At 40.1% G+C, this 12,835-nt stretch overlaps 1 protein-coding gene across 3 annotated transcripts in view; it reads left to right on the forward strand.

Annotated features, from left to right (window-relative positions):
- The first annotated feature begins 2,020 nt into the window (after positions 1–2,020).
- Positions 2,021–12,835, forward strand: part of Sap-r (prosaposin) — a 100,574-nt gene continuing 89,759 nt past the window's right edge. For 2 of the 3 annotated variants that reach the window (XM_075694301.1, XM_075694311.1), the window contains exons 1-6: positions 2,022–2,197; positions 9,997–10,148; positions 10,212–10,283; positions 10,385–10,450; positions 10,514–10,573; positions 12,228–12,323. In XM_075694301.1, coding sequence (XP_075550416.1) covers positions 2,158–2,197; positions 9,997–10,148; positions 10,212–10,283; positions 10,385–10,450; positions 10,514–10,573; positions 12,228–12,323 — 486 coding nt within the window. In that variant the 5' untranslated portion in view covers positions 2,022–2,157. Of the gene's footprint in view, positions 2,198–9,996; positions 10,149–10,211; positions 10,284–10,384; positions 10,451–10,513; positions 10,574–12,227; positions 12,324–12,835 lie in introns of all 3 variants that reach the window. The other variant, XM_075694306.1, reaches the window with a different exon arrangement.

Here is a 12,835-nt window from a genome sequence, read left to right on the forward strand (position 1 = left end):
TCCGCAAGTGACGCACGAATCGAAAGAGGGATTACTCATCTGTCCGGTCGTTTTTGCATTGTTTCTTCGCACGCGCGCAAGTTCGAGAGAGAGAGAGAGGAAGCCAGACGGGGGTGCCTAGTCACGTCTGTTTACCTCTGCTGCGAAGCACGACGAATGCTTCCCGTTTGTTTGCGTGCCTAAAATAGCACCTTGTCTCTGGGCGGTGCGAAGAACAAGAGTGTCACGGTAGAAGGAGAGAGGGCGAGACGACATCGATCTTCTGGAATATTTCAATAAACAGTGTTTTTAAGCGGCAAACGACACCTTTTGTTTGTAGCCACGTCACTTGCATTCAATCACCTGATCAGATTCCTATTTCTTTCTTCGGGCATTCCGCTGCATGTGGTTATTGAAAATGTCAAAAATGTATGTATGTATGTATGTATGTATGTATGTATGTATGTATGTATGTATGTATGTATGTATGTATGTATGTATGTATGTATGTATGTATGTATGTATGTATGTATGTATGTATGTATGTAACTAATATCCGGCTACTTCAGGTGCATATTGCTTTAAGCGGCGGACGTTGTTGCACATTATCTCAGTTCAGTCAGCTAATTGTGAAAATTTCGCGGTTCAAGTTTTTCATTTATTCACATATGTTGTCATCGCGTAATAGAAGCTGGGCATTAGATAATGATGTAGCATCTAAGTTCCGAGTCTAGCGCCATGATTCGAGGCATGCCTCCCCATAATGCACCTGCGAAATATATTGACGTTGAAGTTATTATTTCCTTGGGGTGCACATCATGCGCCCTGCTGGACAAATTGAACTAGACGTGGAAACGACCACGAAAATTCAAGAGGCCAAGCTGTAGCGGTGTGCACAGCAAATGCATAATTTGCCCCAAAATATGATTGATCGATTGACACGTGAGCCCAGTCATGTGACACGTGACTGGGCACATTATCCGACCCAGACAGACAGACAGACAAATACGCAGATCCCACGCGCTGCGGGAATCGATGAGTAGCCAGATTGACCAACGTGTTTGCCTAAACTCGAAAGCAGTCAGCAATGTGACGAAGGCGGTGGGCATGCCTATCTTCGGGATTAAGTTTCGTGGCTAGAGACACAGCAGTGGTGTTACGTACAGTTAAAAAAAAATCAAGGTTTTCGTAAACCAAATTAAGGTGGCTAACTCTGGTAACAAAGCCCATTTACAAGAGTGAATAAAATATCTGAAAGATAGCACACTTTGTTTTAATTTAAATAGAGTTTCGTCACTGTGAACTACAGGTGAATGAAGCACGAATACTGGATGTAGACCTAAAGGGTTTTTGTAGCCGTCCAAGCTCTTGCAGATTAGTTGCAGATTAGCGCAGAACCTGCTCGATGGTGCGAGGCAACATGGCCTTTTGTGATATGGTGCGCAGTCGGGTATCGCGACTCCAACTCGAAGCGAACAGAGTTTTGCGATATTGTGCGTCATGATATTTAAGTATTCTCGTGATTGTCGCAAATTATGCACAAGATTGTCTTTATCATCTCGTAGTAATAAGTTATCTTGATACCTAAAAACCTCGCAACGCTGTGTAAAAAAAAAAAAAAAAAATCTCCCCACCGAAGTCTGGCCACTAGCGCTTATACAATTTAACTTAACTAAGTTAAATTGTGTTTCTACTTTCTCTATGAGGCTAACGATTGTCATTATCAGAATAAAGATGTGCAAAATCTGTCTCAGGAACTCTTCATATGATTGCCATTTAGCCGGTAATCCCAGTAATTAACAATCAGCTGTTCTGGATTGTTGATTTAGTTTCGGCTTGTTCCTTACGTTTGATATGACAAGAGATACGCATTGCATTTGATTTTGCGATTCAAATCTCCCACTTCTCATCACTCAGAGGGAAAAATGACTTCAGAAACTCCAACTGTAGAAAATCCTAGGGAATCTAGGGACTACCTAACGCCTTGTTTAGGGCGACGACGGAAGCAACGGAAGTGTGTGGTGGCGTCGAGGTCGCGGATCATATGATTGTGATTCTGCAGATTCCGTCAAAAGCTCTATCCTCGCCTCCGCTTGCAGACAGTTCGCCTTGTTTTCTTTATGTGAGCGCCTGCCCTGTGTTCTTTGTGTGGCAGCTGACAATTAACCTCGCGGCGAAATGTTTGCGAGGGTGCTCCTCGCGGCGAGCATCATTTGCTGTGAGTATACAGCCGCTGCCAATGCTGCCTTTTGTCGGCCGATTTGTACCGCGTATATCGTTCATTATTTCATGCGATGTGTGTTTCTTTATCACTATGATCACATATTTCTTTATGTTTCTGCATTGTATTTTAGTTGAGTGCGTGGAAGTGATCCGATAACTTGTGGCCGTATTTGACATTACAACTTGTGACGAACACTGCTCTATGAATGAAAATACCCCTGATCACACGTGCACTTTTCAGCGTGCTTGAGCAGCTCGCTGCCGAGTGATCTGACACGGTCGATTCAAATGTAGTTGGCAGCTCTGTGCTTCGAACGCACTCATAGAAAGTGCTCGTGCGAAAGGGAAGATTTTTCTGCGTTTGGATGTAGTTGCTGTCTCGAAGTTTGAATCGGGATAAACCAAAATTCATTGTCATGTAAGAAGCACAATGGAAGCTCATTGTAAGATCTGTTCTCCTATGATCGTATTTGCGGGTGGAAGTTACTCTTTGAAGTTAGCACAATATGCGGTACGTGTGACGTCGCATTGCTGCATTAATGAAACCTCTTACTGCGTTTATGGAACTGGTGGCAATCGACTACTGTTATGCTGAAAGTCCAGTCCTAGACTGTGCCAAAAGATCTGAACAGCTGCGGTCGTATAATCGCGATTGTTATTTTGATGCGACGCGCATTGCGGCACAATGAAAACTATTTTTCTCTGTCCATGGCTGATTCGCAATCTCGAATTTTGAGTCAGGTCATGGTTATGCAGAACCCGCGTTGATAGGTTTATGGCAGGCGGCACTTATTTTTCATATCCGCTTTAGGCGCTGCTTGTACAATTGTGCACGCCAAGATAATGCCTAAAAATAATATTACTAATGAAAATTGTAAAGAAAGCAGAGGTTCACGTGAGGATGGAGGTTTGCCGTGATCAACAACGGTCGAACGAGGGATTTTTCTGGAGCCATCATTTCGACAAGGAAACTTCATCAGTGCAACAATGTGCAAAGTTGTTACTCTTACAAAGACAAGTTCCCTTTGCTGAAACACACTGGCGCCAGATACATTTCTTGTTCGACCGCTGCTGATCAGTTCAGTTTAAAGTATTTAAAGTGTGCTGCACACATCATAAGACACTTATAATTGGACCTGTGTTACAAGCTATATTTATTTTGGCTAAGCATGCCAGAGAAACAAAGTTATAACATAGATGCCCGGCCATTTCTTTGCGGCACCAGTATGTAGACATGTGGTACACTTGGTCTTCTGTAGTTCTTCGGGTAAATTTCTCAAGCGGCTGGGTGTTTACAAAGTACACTTCATGTTCCATGCATTAAGTACTCTTAAGATTGAAGACGTGTAGTCCACATTTGTGGATGCAACAAAAGTTGTCGAAAAATTCTGAATCAGTTTTGCAGCTGTATGTTTTAATGATGCTGAAGGCCCAAGAAATCTTGGAAGCTAAATTTTCTGAACTAGCCAATTGGTGTATAAGGAAACATTCCTTCCTGCTTATAACAAATGATGAGTTGTCTCTGTCTGCCTTCAGTCCTTAAGTCACTGCAAAAAACAACCATAATGGTTGACTCCTGCTGCCTTGCACCTGGGTATTTTGTCGGTCTGCTTCACTTTTAACTAATACTGGTATCACACGACCACTTTTGATTGCAATCAAGCCTGATCCAGATCAAAATTCACGACTGCGATTTGCTCCCCCACGCATCTTGCGCAAAGGAGCCAATTGCAACCGATAAATTTGATCCGGATTGTGCTTGATCGCAATCAAAAGTGTGCCGTGTGACACCCATATAAGGTTAAACCCATCGTGCTGTCTTTTCTTTGTTTTTTTGCTTAACTTGCATTTGTGGCTCAAATGAAATGTACTTTAAATTTTCAGGAATGGTATGTATTTTGGGGCTTTGCTTTTATGCCCCTCCTTTTTTTACATTGATACCATTTGGAGCCTCACTGAACAGATGTTTGATTTTGTATGCTTTGTGCACCTGTGTAAAATAAAGCTGCGAGATATTATGAAAAAGGAACTGCATTTAAGCAATTACTCACCACTGCTTAAATCTACATTTCATGTAGGTCAAGTGGTTTGTTGAGGATCATCTGTCCTTATTTGTACTAATAGGACAAGTGATACTCATTACAGGAACCTGGCTTTTTTTTCCACAATGCCTGAATTTGTTTTCTTGTAACAGTAGTTACAGAAAAGGACGTTAAGTTACGTAATGGGAAAAGAGCAAAAAACTTTTCAGCTGAATGCCTCTGTCACTCCCTGTGTTACAGGCACTTTCACTCCTTAGTGAAGTTGACCTGTGTCTGTACTTCAGGCATGGTCAGAACAATAAGATGCTACATCGTCCAACTCAATGCTCATTCAGATGCTGACCCCGGTTAACTTCTGGATACCATGTCTCGCTAGGTGTGCCCAAGACAAGGACATAGTTGACAAATTGGCCTCTGCTGCAATAATAACAATGTAGCCGGCAATTTTTATTGAAAGCTACTTTGTTTATTTAGTTGTAGGGGAAAGGTCGGTGATTTATCATTAATCCAGCCTACAACTACATGCATAGATTTACACACTGTGGCATTGCACTGAGGGAAGATATTAATGGGAAACTTTATGCGTTCATGTTTATACTTTTTGGAAGTTACTTCTATATTTTTTGTACTTATTTTGTGTGTGCTAGCCTGCTGAGCTTGAGCAAGCTGACAGCAGCCTTGAATCTTATTGGAAATGGCACCAGAGAACACAAAGAACAATACGTTTTGACCAGCTTCAATCGCATTTGAGAATTTCAATCACCTACTGACATTGTACGCAGGAAGTTAATAGCAATTGATGTTGCACTGAGCATTTAGTTGGACCTAGTTGCCATCAGCATCTGTTTTGAAAATTTTGGTGCAAATTGACTTAATGATTATTGAAACCACCCATATGACAGGAATGTAACAATAATTTTGTTAATATGAAGAACATGAACTTGTTGAAATTTATTCTGTTGAAAAAAATATTGGTCGGTTTATTTGACTGAACTGTTTGTTTTGTAAAGATACCAGTGGTGGCATAATGACATTCTTGCTTTAAACAAGGAAGGTAGTAGTATACGGGGATGATGCCAATAAATTTCAAATTGCTGAGAATGATGTTAGTTGCCAGTGTGGCATATTTTCATTCCCTCTGTGTTGTGGCTCCTTTAGGCCTTGTTGGGCTTGTTGGATTTAAGGATTTAGAGTTATCGCTGGGAGTATGAACCCCATGTGATACTCGTCGCTATGCCTACCAAATTTTGTGGAGCTGTTGAGAGTTATGACGTCATAAAGAAAACATAGCATTTCTTCAATTTTCTGTTAGAAAAAATACATAAATAAAAAATAAAAAGATATGTCCATTCAAAACTGCTAAGTGGCAAGGAACCCCACTGGCATAGTTAAAACATAGTCTGAAAAGAATATTGAAGTAACATTCGTAGTGCTAAGTACAAATTCTTTTCACATTATCTCCAATCCATGATAAAAAATAACTAAAAGAAATTCTGGACAGTGATCTCCCCTCGAAAACAGACAGACCGAATCTCACTTCAAGACGATACCAGAGCACCTGTTTCAGAAGAATCCTCAGTTGATATTAATAATTTCTTTACCTTGATGTTCACACGCGAGGATTACTCTACCATTCCCGCAATTCCAGACATAAAATATAGGTATACGGTGCCAATAAAGATTGATTATTGCATTTCATCTCTATTTAAGAGTCTAAGGGTCTCTACCTCAGCTGGCATTGATGGTACTAATTATAAAATTTTAAAGTATATAGTTACATATTCAGCCCCAATCCTCTCACGCATTTTCGAGCAGCCCTTATCAACAGGGGAACTACCATGGGACTGGAAAGTTGGGAAAACTATTCTGATCTTTAAGTCTGGGGATAAAAGCAAGATAAGTAATTACTGACCCACATCATTAACAAGCGTTCCATGTAAATTACTAGAGCATGTCCATAGCATCCAATATTGTGCAGCACTTAGAAGCTCACAATTTTTCTATCCAATGTAACACAGTTTTAGGAAAGGACCTTCTTGTGAGGCTCAACTCATCGAATTCACTCGTGAGCTATTCACATACATAGACAACGGATTCCAGATTGATAGCCTATTATTCACTTTGCTAAAGCTTTTGATCACATTCCCCACTCTACAATGATAGCCAAGCTGCCATTATTACATTAAGACAGCCTTACAATATTGTGGATGAGGAACTTTCTCACATCCTGCAAACAGTTTACGTTTACTCGCAATCATTCATCTTCCTTGGCCGACGTGACATCTGGTATATCTCAAGGTAGTGTGCTGAGTCCGCTATTGCTTTTCATCTAAATCAACAATTTGCTGTCCACCTCACATCAACAATCAGATTATTCGCTGACGATTGCTTAAGTTATCACAAAATTAAGACACCCGACTGTCACTTCGCTCTTCGAAAAGATCTAGATGAAATTATAAACTGGTGCACGCTTTGGCAAATGTTACTAAATACAGGAAAATGCAAATTAATGACCATCAGCCGAAAGCAAACGAACTCTGTTTACACTTACTCACTTAATAATGATGCTGTCACTGTCACCCCCTTGTACAAATATCTCGGTATCCATATTACAACTAACCTATCGTGGAGGTCACATATAAAACATGTTACAGCAAAAGCATCTAGCACACTTGGTTTCCCAAAACGAAACTTACGTGAAACCCCCTCAGCCACTCATAAAATAATAGAGTACAGAGCCTTTGTTCTTCCAAAGCCCAAATTCACATCCACCATCTGGTCGCCACATCAGGAATACTTAATCAATTCTCTCAAATCTGTTCAAAGCCGTGCCGCACATTTCATCACCAAAGATTACAGTAGGCATTCTAGTGTTGCTGTTATAAAGAAATCACTGTCACTCCCATCTCTTGAATCGCGAAGAATGGTAGCTCTGCTTTGCTTACTGCACAAAATAACTTGCAGTCAGCACACAGCTACATTACCAATTTGCCGACTATTTCGCACATCTTGCCGCTTATATAAAACACACAGTTTCACACGTGTGTTTGGCTTCACAAACGCATTTAATAAATCTGCATTACCTCGGGCAATAGCAGCTTGGAATGAACTTCCAAGCCACTTTGTTGAAATTATTAACCTGGAATCTTTTAGAGAAACATTTAAAAAATGATTCCATAGCATAGTCATGCGCACATTTTGTTTCATTTGCCTCACGTGACTTAGCTGTCGTCATCCTTGTTTCTTGCCTGCTGTTTATATGTATACATACATTTTCAGTTCTTTTCCAAGAGTTTGATTAAGCCATGTGTTTTTGGTTTTTGATCGCCTAGAGTGTTGTGGTTCCTGGCTTGCTCAATGTGAAACGGTTTCTTCTTTTTCAATTGTTTGTTTTGTTGTTAGTTACGTTCTCCTGTTTTTGCTATATGTTGTTTTTTTCTTACCCCCCTCCCCCCTAACACAATACTAAATAAATTTGCTTATGCAAGCGCAGCTGTGCATGAGTAGTAAAAGTGTGAGCTGTGATGATTTGAATGACTGGTAGATTTGGTAATTGTCTACTCCTTAGTCCCCCTGGTTACAACCGTGACTGGTGCTCATTAGCGTTCTTTTTGCCCAGAGTAGACAAGAAAAGTATGTTTATTATTGGACAGTTTTAACTTGGCGTTCTTTAGCTCCTCTCAGACCTATGCACCATAACAAGTTGCATGCAGCTGCTCAGTGGGATTGCTAGTGCATGTGCACACAACACTTATGCATGTGGCACTGGAAAGTGGTACGCAGCCCCCATTTCACTGCCAAACTGACTTGAGTGGAATGTGATGGTGCCTCCACTGGGTTTCCTTGTTGTTTTGCAGCCGGACTTGCATTCATTGGTTGCTTGAGTCTCTGGGATAAACATTTATCAAAAATGCGAAATGAACACAGTTCTCCAGCACTTGAGTACACAAAATGTGAGCTGAATGGACTGTAAGAGACACTCAGATAACGCCGTCTGTTATTATAGCATGACAAGCACATGGCAGCCTGCAGAAGTTGCTTATGTAGATCAAGACTTGAATGTCTCATTTAAAGAAATTTTTGTTTATTCAGGGTGCAAAATAGTTCGTACCTAAGATTGAGTGACATGCTGCAGGCAAAACTAGCTGATGGTAATGAATGGTAGTGCTGGCATTGTGTGCACTTGTGCAACACTTGTGCCATGTGTCTGAGTGGTTATACAATGGGTGTAGGAGAAGCTGCGAGCCAAACTGTGTGTCTTTAGTACCTTGCAGTGGCATGATAGGCACTGTGGCATAGACACTGGCATTGACTGTTTCAGTGAAGGAGGAGGGCCTACTCAATTCGTGTCCTCTCATGGTGTCATCTTTGCGCTGTCTTGTTATCTCAATTCTTCGCATGTTGCTCGCGTTTTGCTTTACAAGGGTAGTTTTCAATGTTCCTGTTCCTGAATGAATGCGCATTGATAGCAGTATTGGGAGGCTTTTCATATCAAGGACTTTGGGTATTGTGTAAAGATGCGCACATGCTTTGGCCTTTCCTGCTTTTCTTTTGCTGTACAGGATTAGTGAGTGGGAGTGCGAGCTCGCATGATTCTTTGGCTTCTTTCAGATAAGCAGTGCCATGTGTGCAGTGCAGCTTGATGAGAATGCCAAATATTCTTTTGGCTTCTGTTTCCATTACAGCAATGTACACGATGGCTGTACTAAAGTAACAATTATATTTCAGTACTGTTTCTCCTCGTGCTTCATGACAAAGCTTTGTTTTTCTGACAGAGCTTTGTTTTTAGCATTGTGATTCCCTTACTCATTGTAGTAGTACAATGTTGCAACATTGGCGGTAGAAAGCTGAATTTTTTTTATAATTTCATTATTTTCAAGATATAGTTGCAACCAAAACCACCTATGCTGTGCTTCTGAAAATAATTAGAATTTAACCTTTTAATGCAACTATAAGTTTTATTAATTTGCATGCAGTTGCCTGAAGAAAACCAACATTTTATGTAAAGAATCTATGCTCAATGAGGCAAGCTTTAAAAAAACATCTTTATCATTATCATCACCAAGCAGAACTCGTGTCACTACCTACTGTGAGTATAAGGTACATATGCTGCAGATTTCACTGCCAATATTCTGTCAAATATGCCAAAAATTGGTTGTGCTAGTTTATGAATTTTCTTCCCCCAAGATATGTATCCGAAGGCACTCAGTGTGGGCATAGCCTGTGTAAATCTGTCTTTCTCTTGTTATGGAATGTGCGCACACTACCCTGATAGATATTTTATTCCTTTAGTAAAGGCGTCTGACATGATACATTATAATTGCTACTTTACTTTTCTCTTTTTCAGCAATGGACTGTAAGGCACTAATCCTGACTCTGCAGTCGTCTTATTATACAATATTAACTACGTGCCCATGCTGCGGCAGCACTTGTAGATGTATGCTTTCTTAAAACTGGATTGTTCAATGGCATATTCAAAAGAATGGGAAAAGCATTTCCTTTGATTAAATTTTTTTATTTCATTTTATTCTAATATACCTTTTCTAAAATTATGTTTCTTTCTAACGGAACATATAACCCGAGTTGTCTATGATAGCTTACTTGTATTGTTTTGCTAACATTTTATTTATTTTTACACATTTATTGTGTTTGAGTCTCCATGATAGCTCATCGTTGTCTTTGAAAGTGGCTAATCTTGCAAAAAAAAAAAAGAGAAGCTTTTAAACTGAAGTTTCTTTTTTTCTGATTTTAGTAACCAGTGCAGTTCCCCTGGTCAAGCCATCTGACAAAGTTTGCCAGACACTGAGCACATCATGCCAAGACCTGTGGGTTGCATCATCATGCAAAACTGTGAAACCCTGCATAGAGATGATATGGGAAAAGCTCGAAGTCCCTATGGACAAGGTAACTTCTTCAACTTTTGTCAGCAGTGGTGCTTAAACCTTACAACTTATGCTTCGCTCACAGAGCAGTGTGTGCAACATCTGCAAGGAAATGGTAAAAGAAGCAAGGGACCAACTCCTCAGCAATGAAACTCAGGTACTGCAAATTTCCTTTTCATAGCTCTGCATCCTGCCTCTTTGGATGCAAAAGCCATTTACGTGTCACTGTATTACAACACCATTGCATTTCTTTTGCAGGAGGAACTAAGAGAAGTGCTTGAAGGCAGCTGTGCATTGATACCGATTGAATTTATTAGCAAACTGGTTCGTATTGTTTGTTACTGCTTTGCATTTGATTTTACTAATGTTTTTTCTTTCACTTTACAGTGCAAGGACATGGTTGACAATTTCATTCCTGATCTGATTGACATCCTTGTTTCAAGGCTTGTAAGTGGGTCAACACTTATATTCGTTGCTGTGCTATACTTGTGGACGACATTCTGCAGCAATGAAGGGAAAGCTATAGGGGCTGAACGTCTGCACATTTGTTACTGTGCCAAGTAGTTCAGCAGATTTAGGCACACTTTCTATTTCGGTACATTTCTACTTTCTTGATGCAAATACTGAATCAGCGTTGCTTTCTATTGCAGTGGTGGTCACCATCAACTTAGCATAGGGGTTGATGGTGTCACTTTAGAAATATTGTGTAAATTGCGTACTCAAGCGCTCGCACCTGATTTGCTTATTATAGTGGGACCTTCCTTGCAACCCTGCAAAATCGGGAGAGCAGATTCCATGGTTGTAATTTAAACAACTTTCACTTGATTGAAGGCACAGTTATGCAGGAGATTGCAAATTGCAGAAGTGTGCAATGCTGAGCTAGTTGGGTCAACATGTTTTAAGATGTGAACTCGTTCTTTTGCACTGTTTTCACATTCTAAAAACCTGCAGGAATGATTTGGCATGGTAAAAGTAAAGAAACATATGGACTTCATTATTGTGACTTCATTTTATTTGTGTACGTCCAAGGCATGTGGTGTTCCTTACACGGCCTTGTTCTGTGGTATATCTATATATTTTATCTTTCATGCTTAAAGCCTGCTGATTGAGCAGATGCCTGTTACAAGTTGAAAGGATAGAAGGGCTTTATACCACGATAAATGCACATAGAAAACCATTCTTTAAAAATATTATGAATCTAGTTCTGGAATTTTTGTCTCAAATACCTTATTGATGCTCACAAAGCCGGCTTCGCTCTATCTATTCTCTTTCAGTTAAAATTGAGACCATATGGTGCGTAGGTGTATGTTCAACATTGCACCAAAAGTGCTTGTCACTGTGCCAACTCATCTTTTTTTTTTTACCTGTGCCATGATCTGCCCCAGAAGGTCCAATGGCTGTTCTGCCACTGTATTTGTAATGGTTCCAGATTTGCCAATACAGGGAAGAGTAAACTGAAAAAAAATAAAATTAATTTTAACGCTTAGTGGTGTATTGGTGAAGGGTGAGTGCTGTGTTAAATGAGATGTTTATTTCCTGTTCCCTAGCTTAAGCCAGTGTCAGTGAGAGACTGAGACTACTTTCAGAAGTGCCTTCGTGCGTGTGCTTTGCCTCTGTAGCTTTCACATCATTACCACAGAAAGCATAGATAAACATACATAAACTCTATGGCTTGGGTCCATCTTTTAGAAGGTCTTTTACTTGACTTTGAGTATAAAGTTTGAGTTCCTTCTTAAGCACATGTGATGTAAGGCAACGAAATATGAAAGAAGAATTAATCATGATAGGTGTTAAAGCATATGAAAAACGTAAATAAGCAGCAAAAGAGGGCTGTAACATTTTACAATTCCAGTAATGGACAGATCTAGGCTTCTTGTTTTGCTTTTTAAAAGGGAGGGGTTGTCCTCTGTAGAGAGCAGCTGGTCTGTATGACCATTGTAGTCAAGGAAGTTGCTGCCCCAAATTACAGGCCCTTCACTACTTTTTCCTTTTGCATGCTGTTTTTCTCCTTGTATGATTAGTTTCTGACAAATTATCTGTTGTATAAAATTGATTAATTGTGAAACAAGAACGTATAATTGTGTGCTTCACAAATTCTTAGGATCCAGACCAAGTGTGCACAATTGCTGGACTCTGCAATCCTGACTTTGTTACCAGGAAGCTTCAGAATCTCCTGGAGCACAAAGTCTTTATGGCTGTAAGTGGCTACTGGAGGGTTGCATTCTGGAATAAATAGTATATTACTCTGGGAACATTACTTTGAAAGCACCTTGCATTCTAAGCATGCTACTGTCTTTTGGAGACTGTGTTCTTGTTAGCCAGGAAACACAAGCCAAATTAGACCTTAAAGCTTACTAACAAGGGTTGTGGATGCAACCCGAATGCAAAACACACCAATGAAAAAATTTCAAATGAGAGTACTGATGGACTAAGACTTCTTCATGACATTGGTATTGCCAGCATTTTTCTTGGTCACAGACACTAGAGCTGGCTCCACTTTTTCGTGGTGTCTGGTGCATGAATAGCTATGATGAAAGATTTGTTTGATGGGCATGTTTTTGTAAAGATGCAAGAAAGGACTAATTGTATATACACTATTTTCATGCTTCTACTGCTATAAAGGCTTCTGGTAACTGTGTCCTTATTAGAATGAATGAATGGCAGTTATGGGGGGGGGGGGGTTGATATCATGAATGCTGTCATATTAAG

The sequence above is a fragment of the Dermacentor variabilis genome, chromosome 1 (assembly GCF_050947875.1).
Source record: "Dermacentor variabilis isolate Ectoservices chromosome 1, ASM5094787v1, whole genome shotgun sequence".
Taxonomy (NCBI): Eukaryota; Metazoa; Arthropoda; class Arachnida; order Ixodida; family Ixodidae; genus Dermacentor; species Dermacentor variabilis.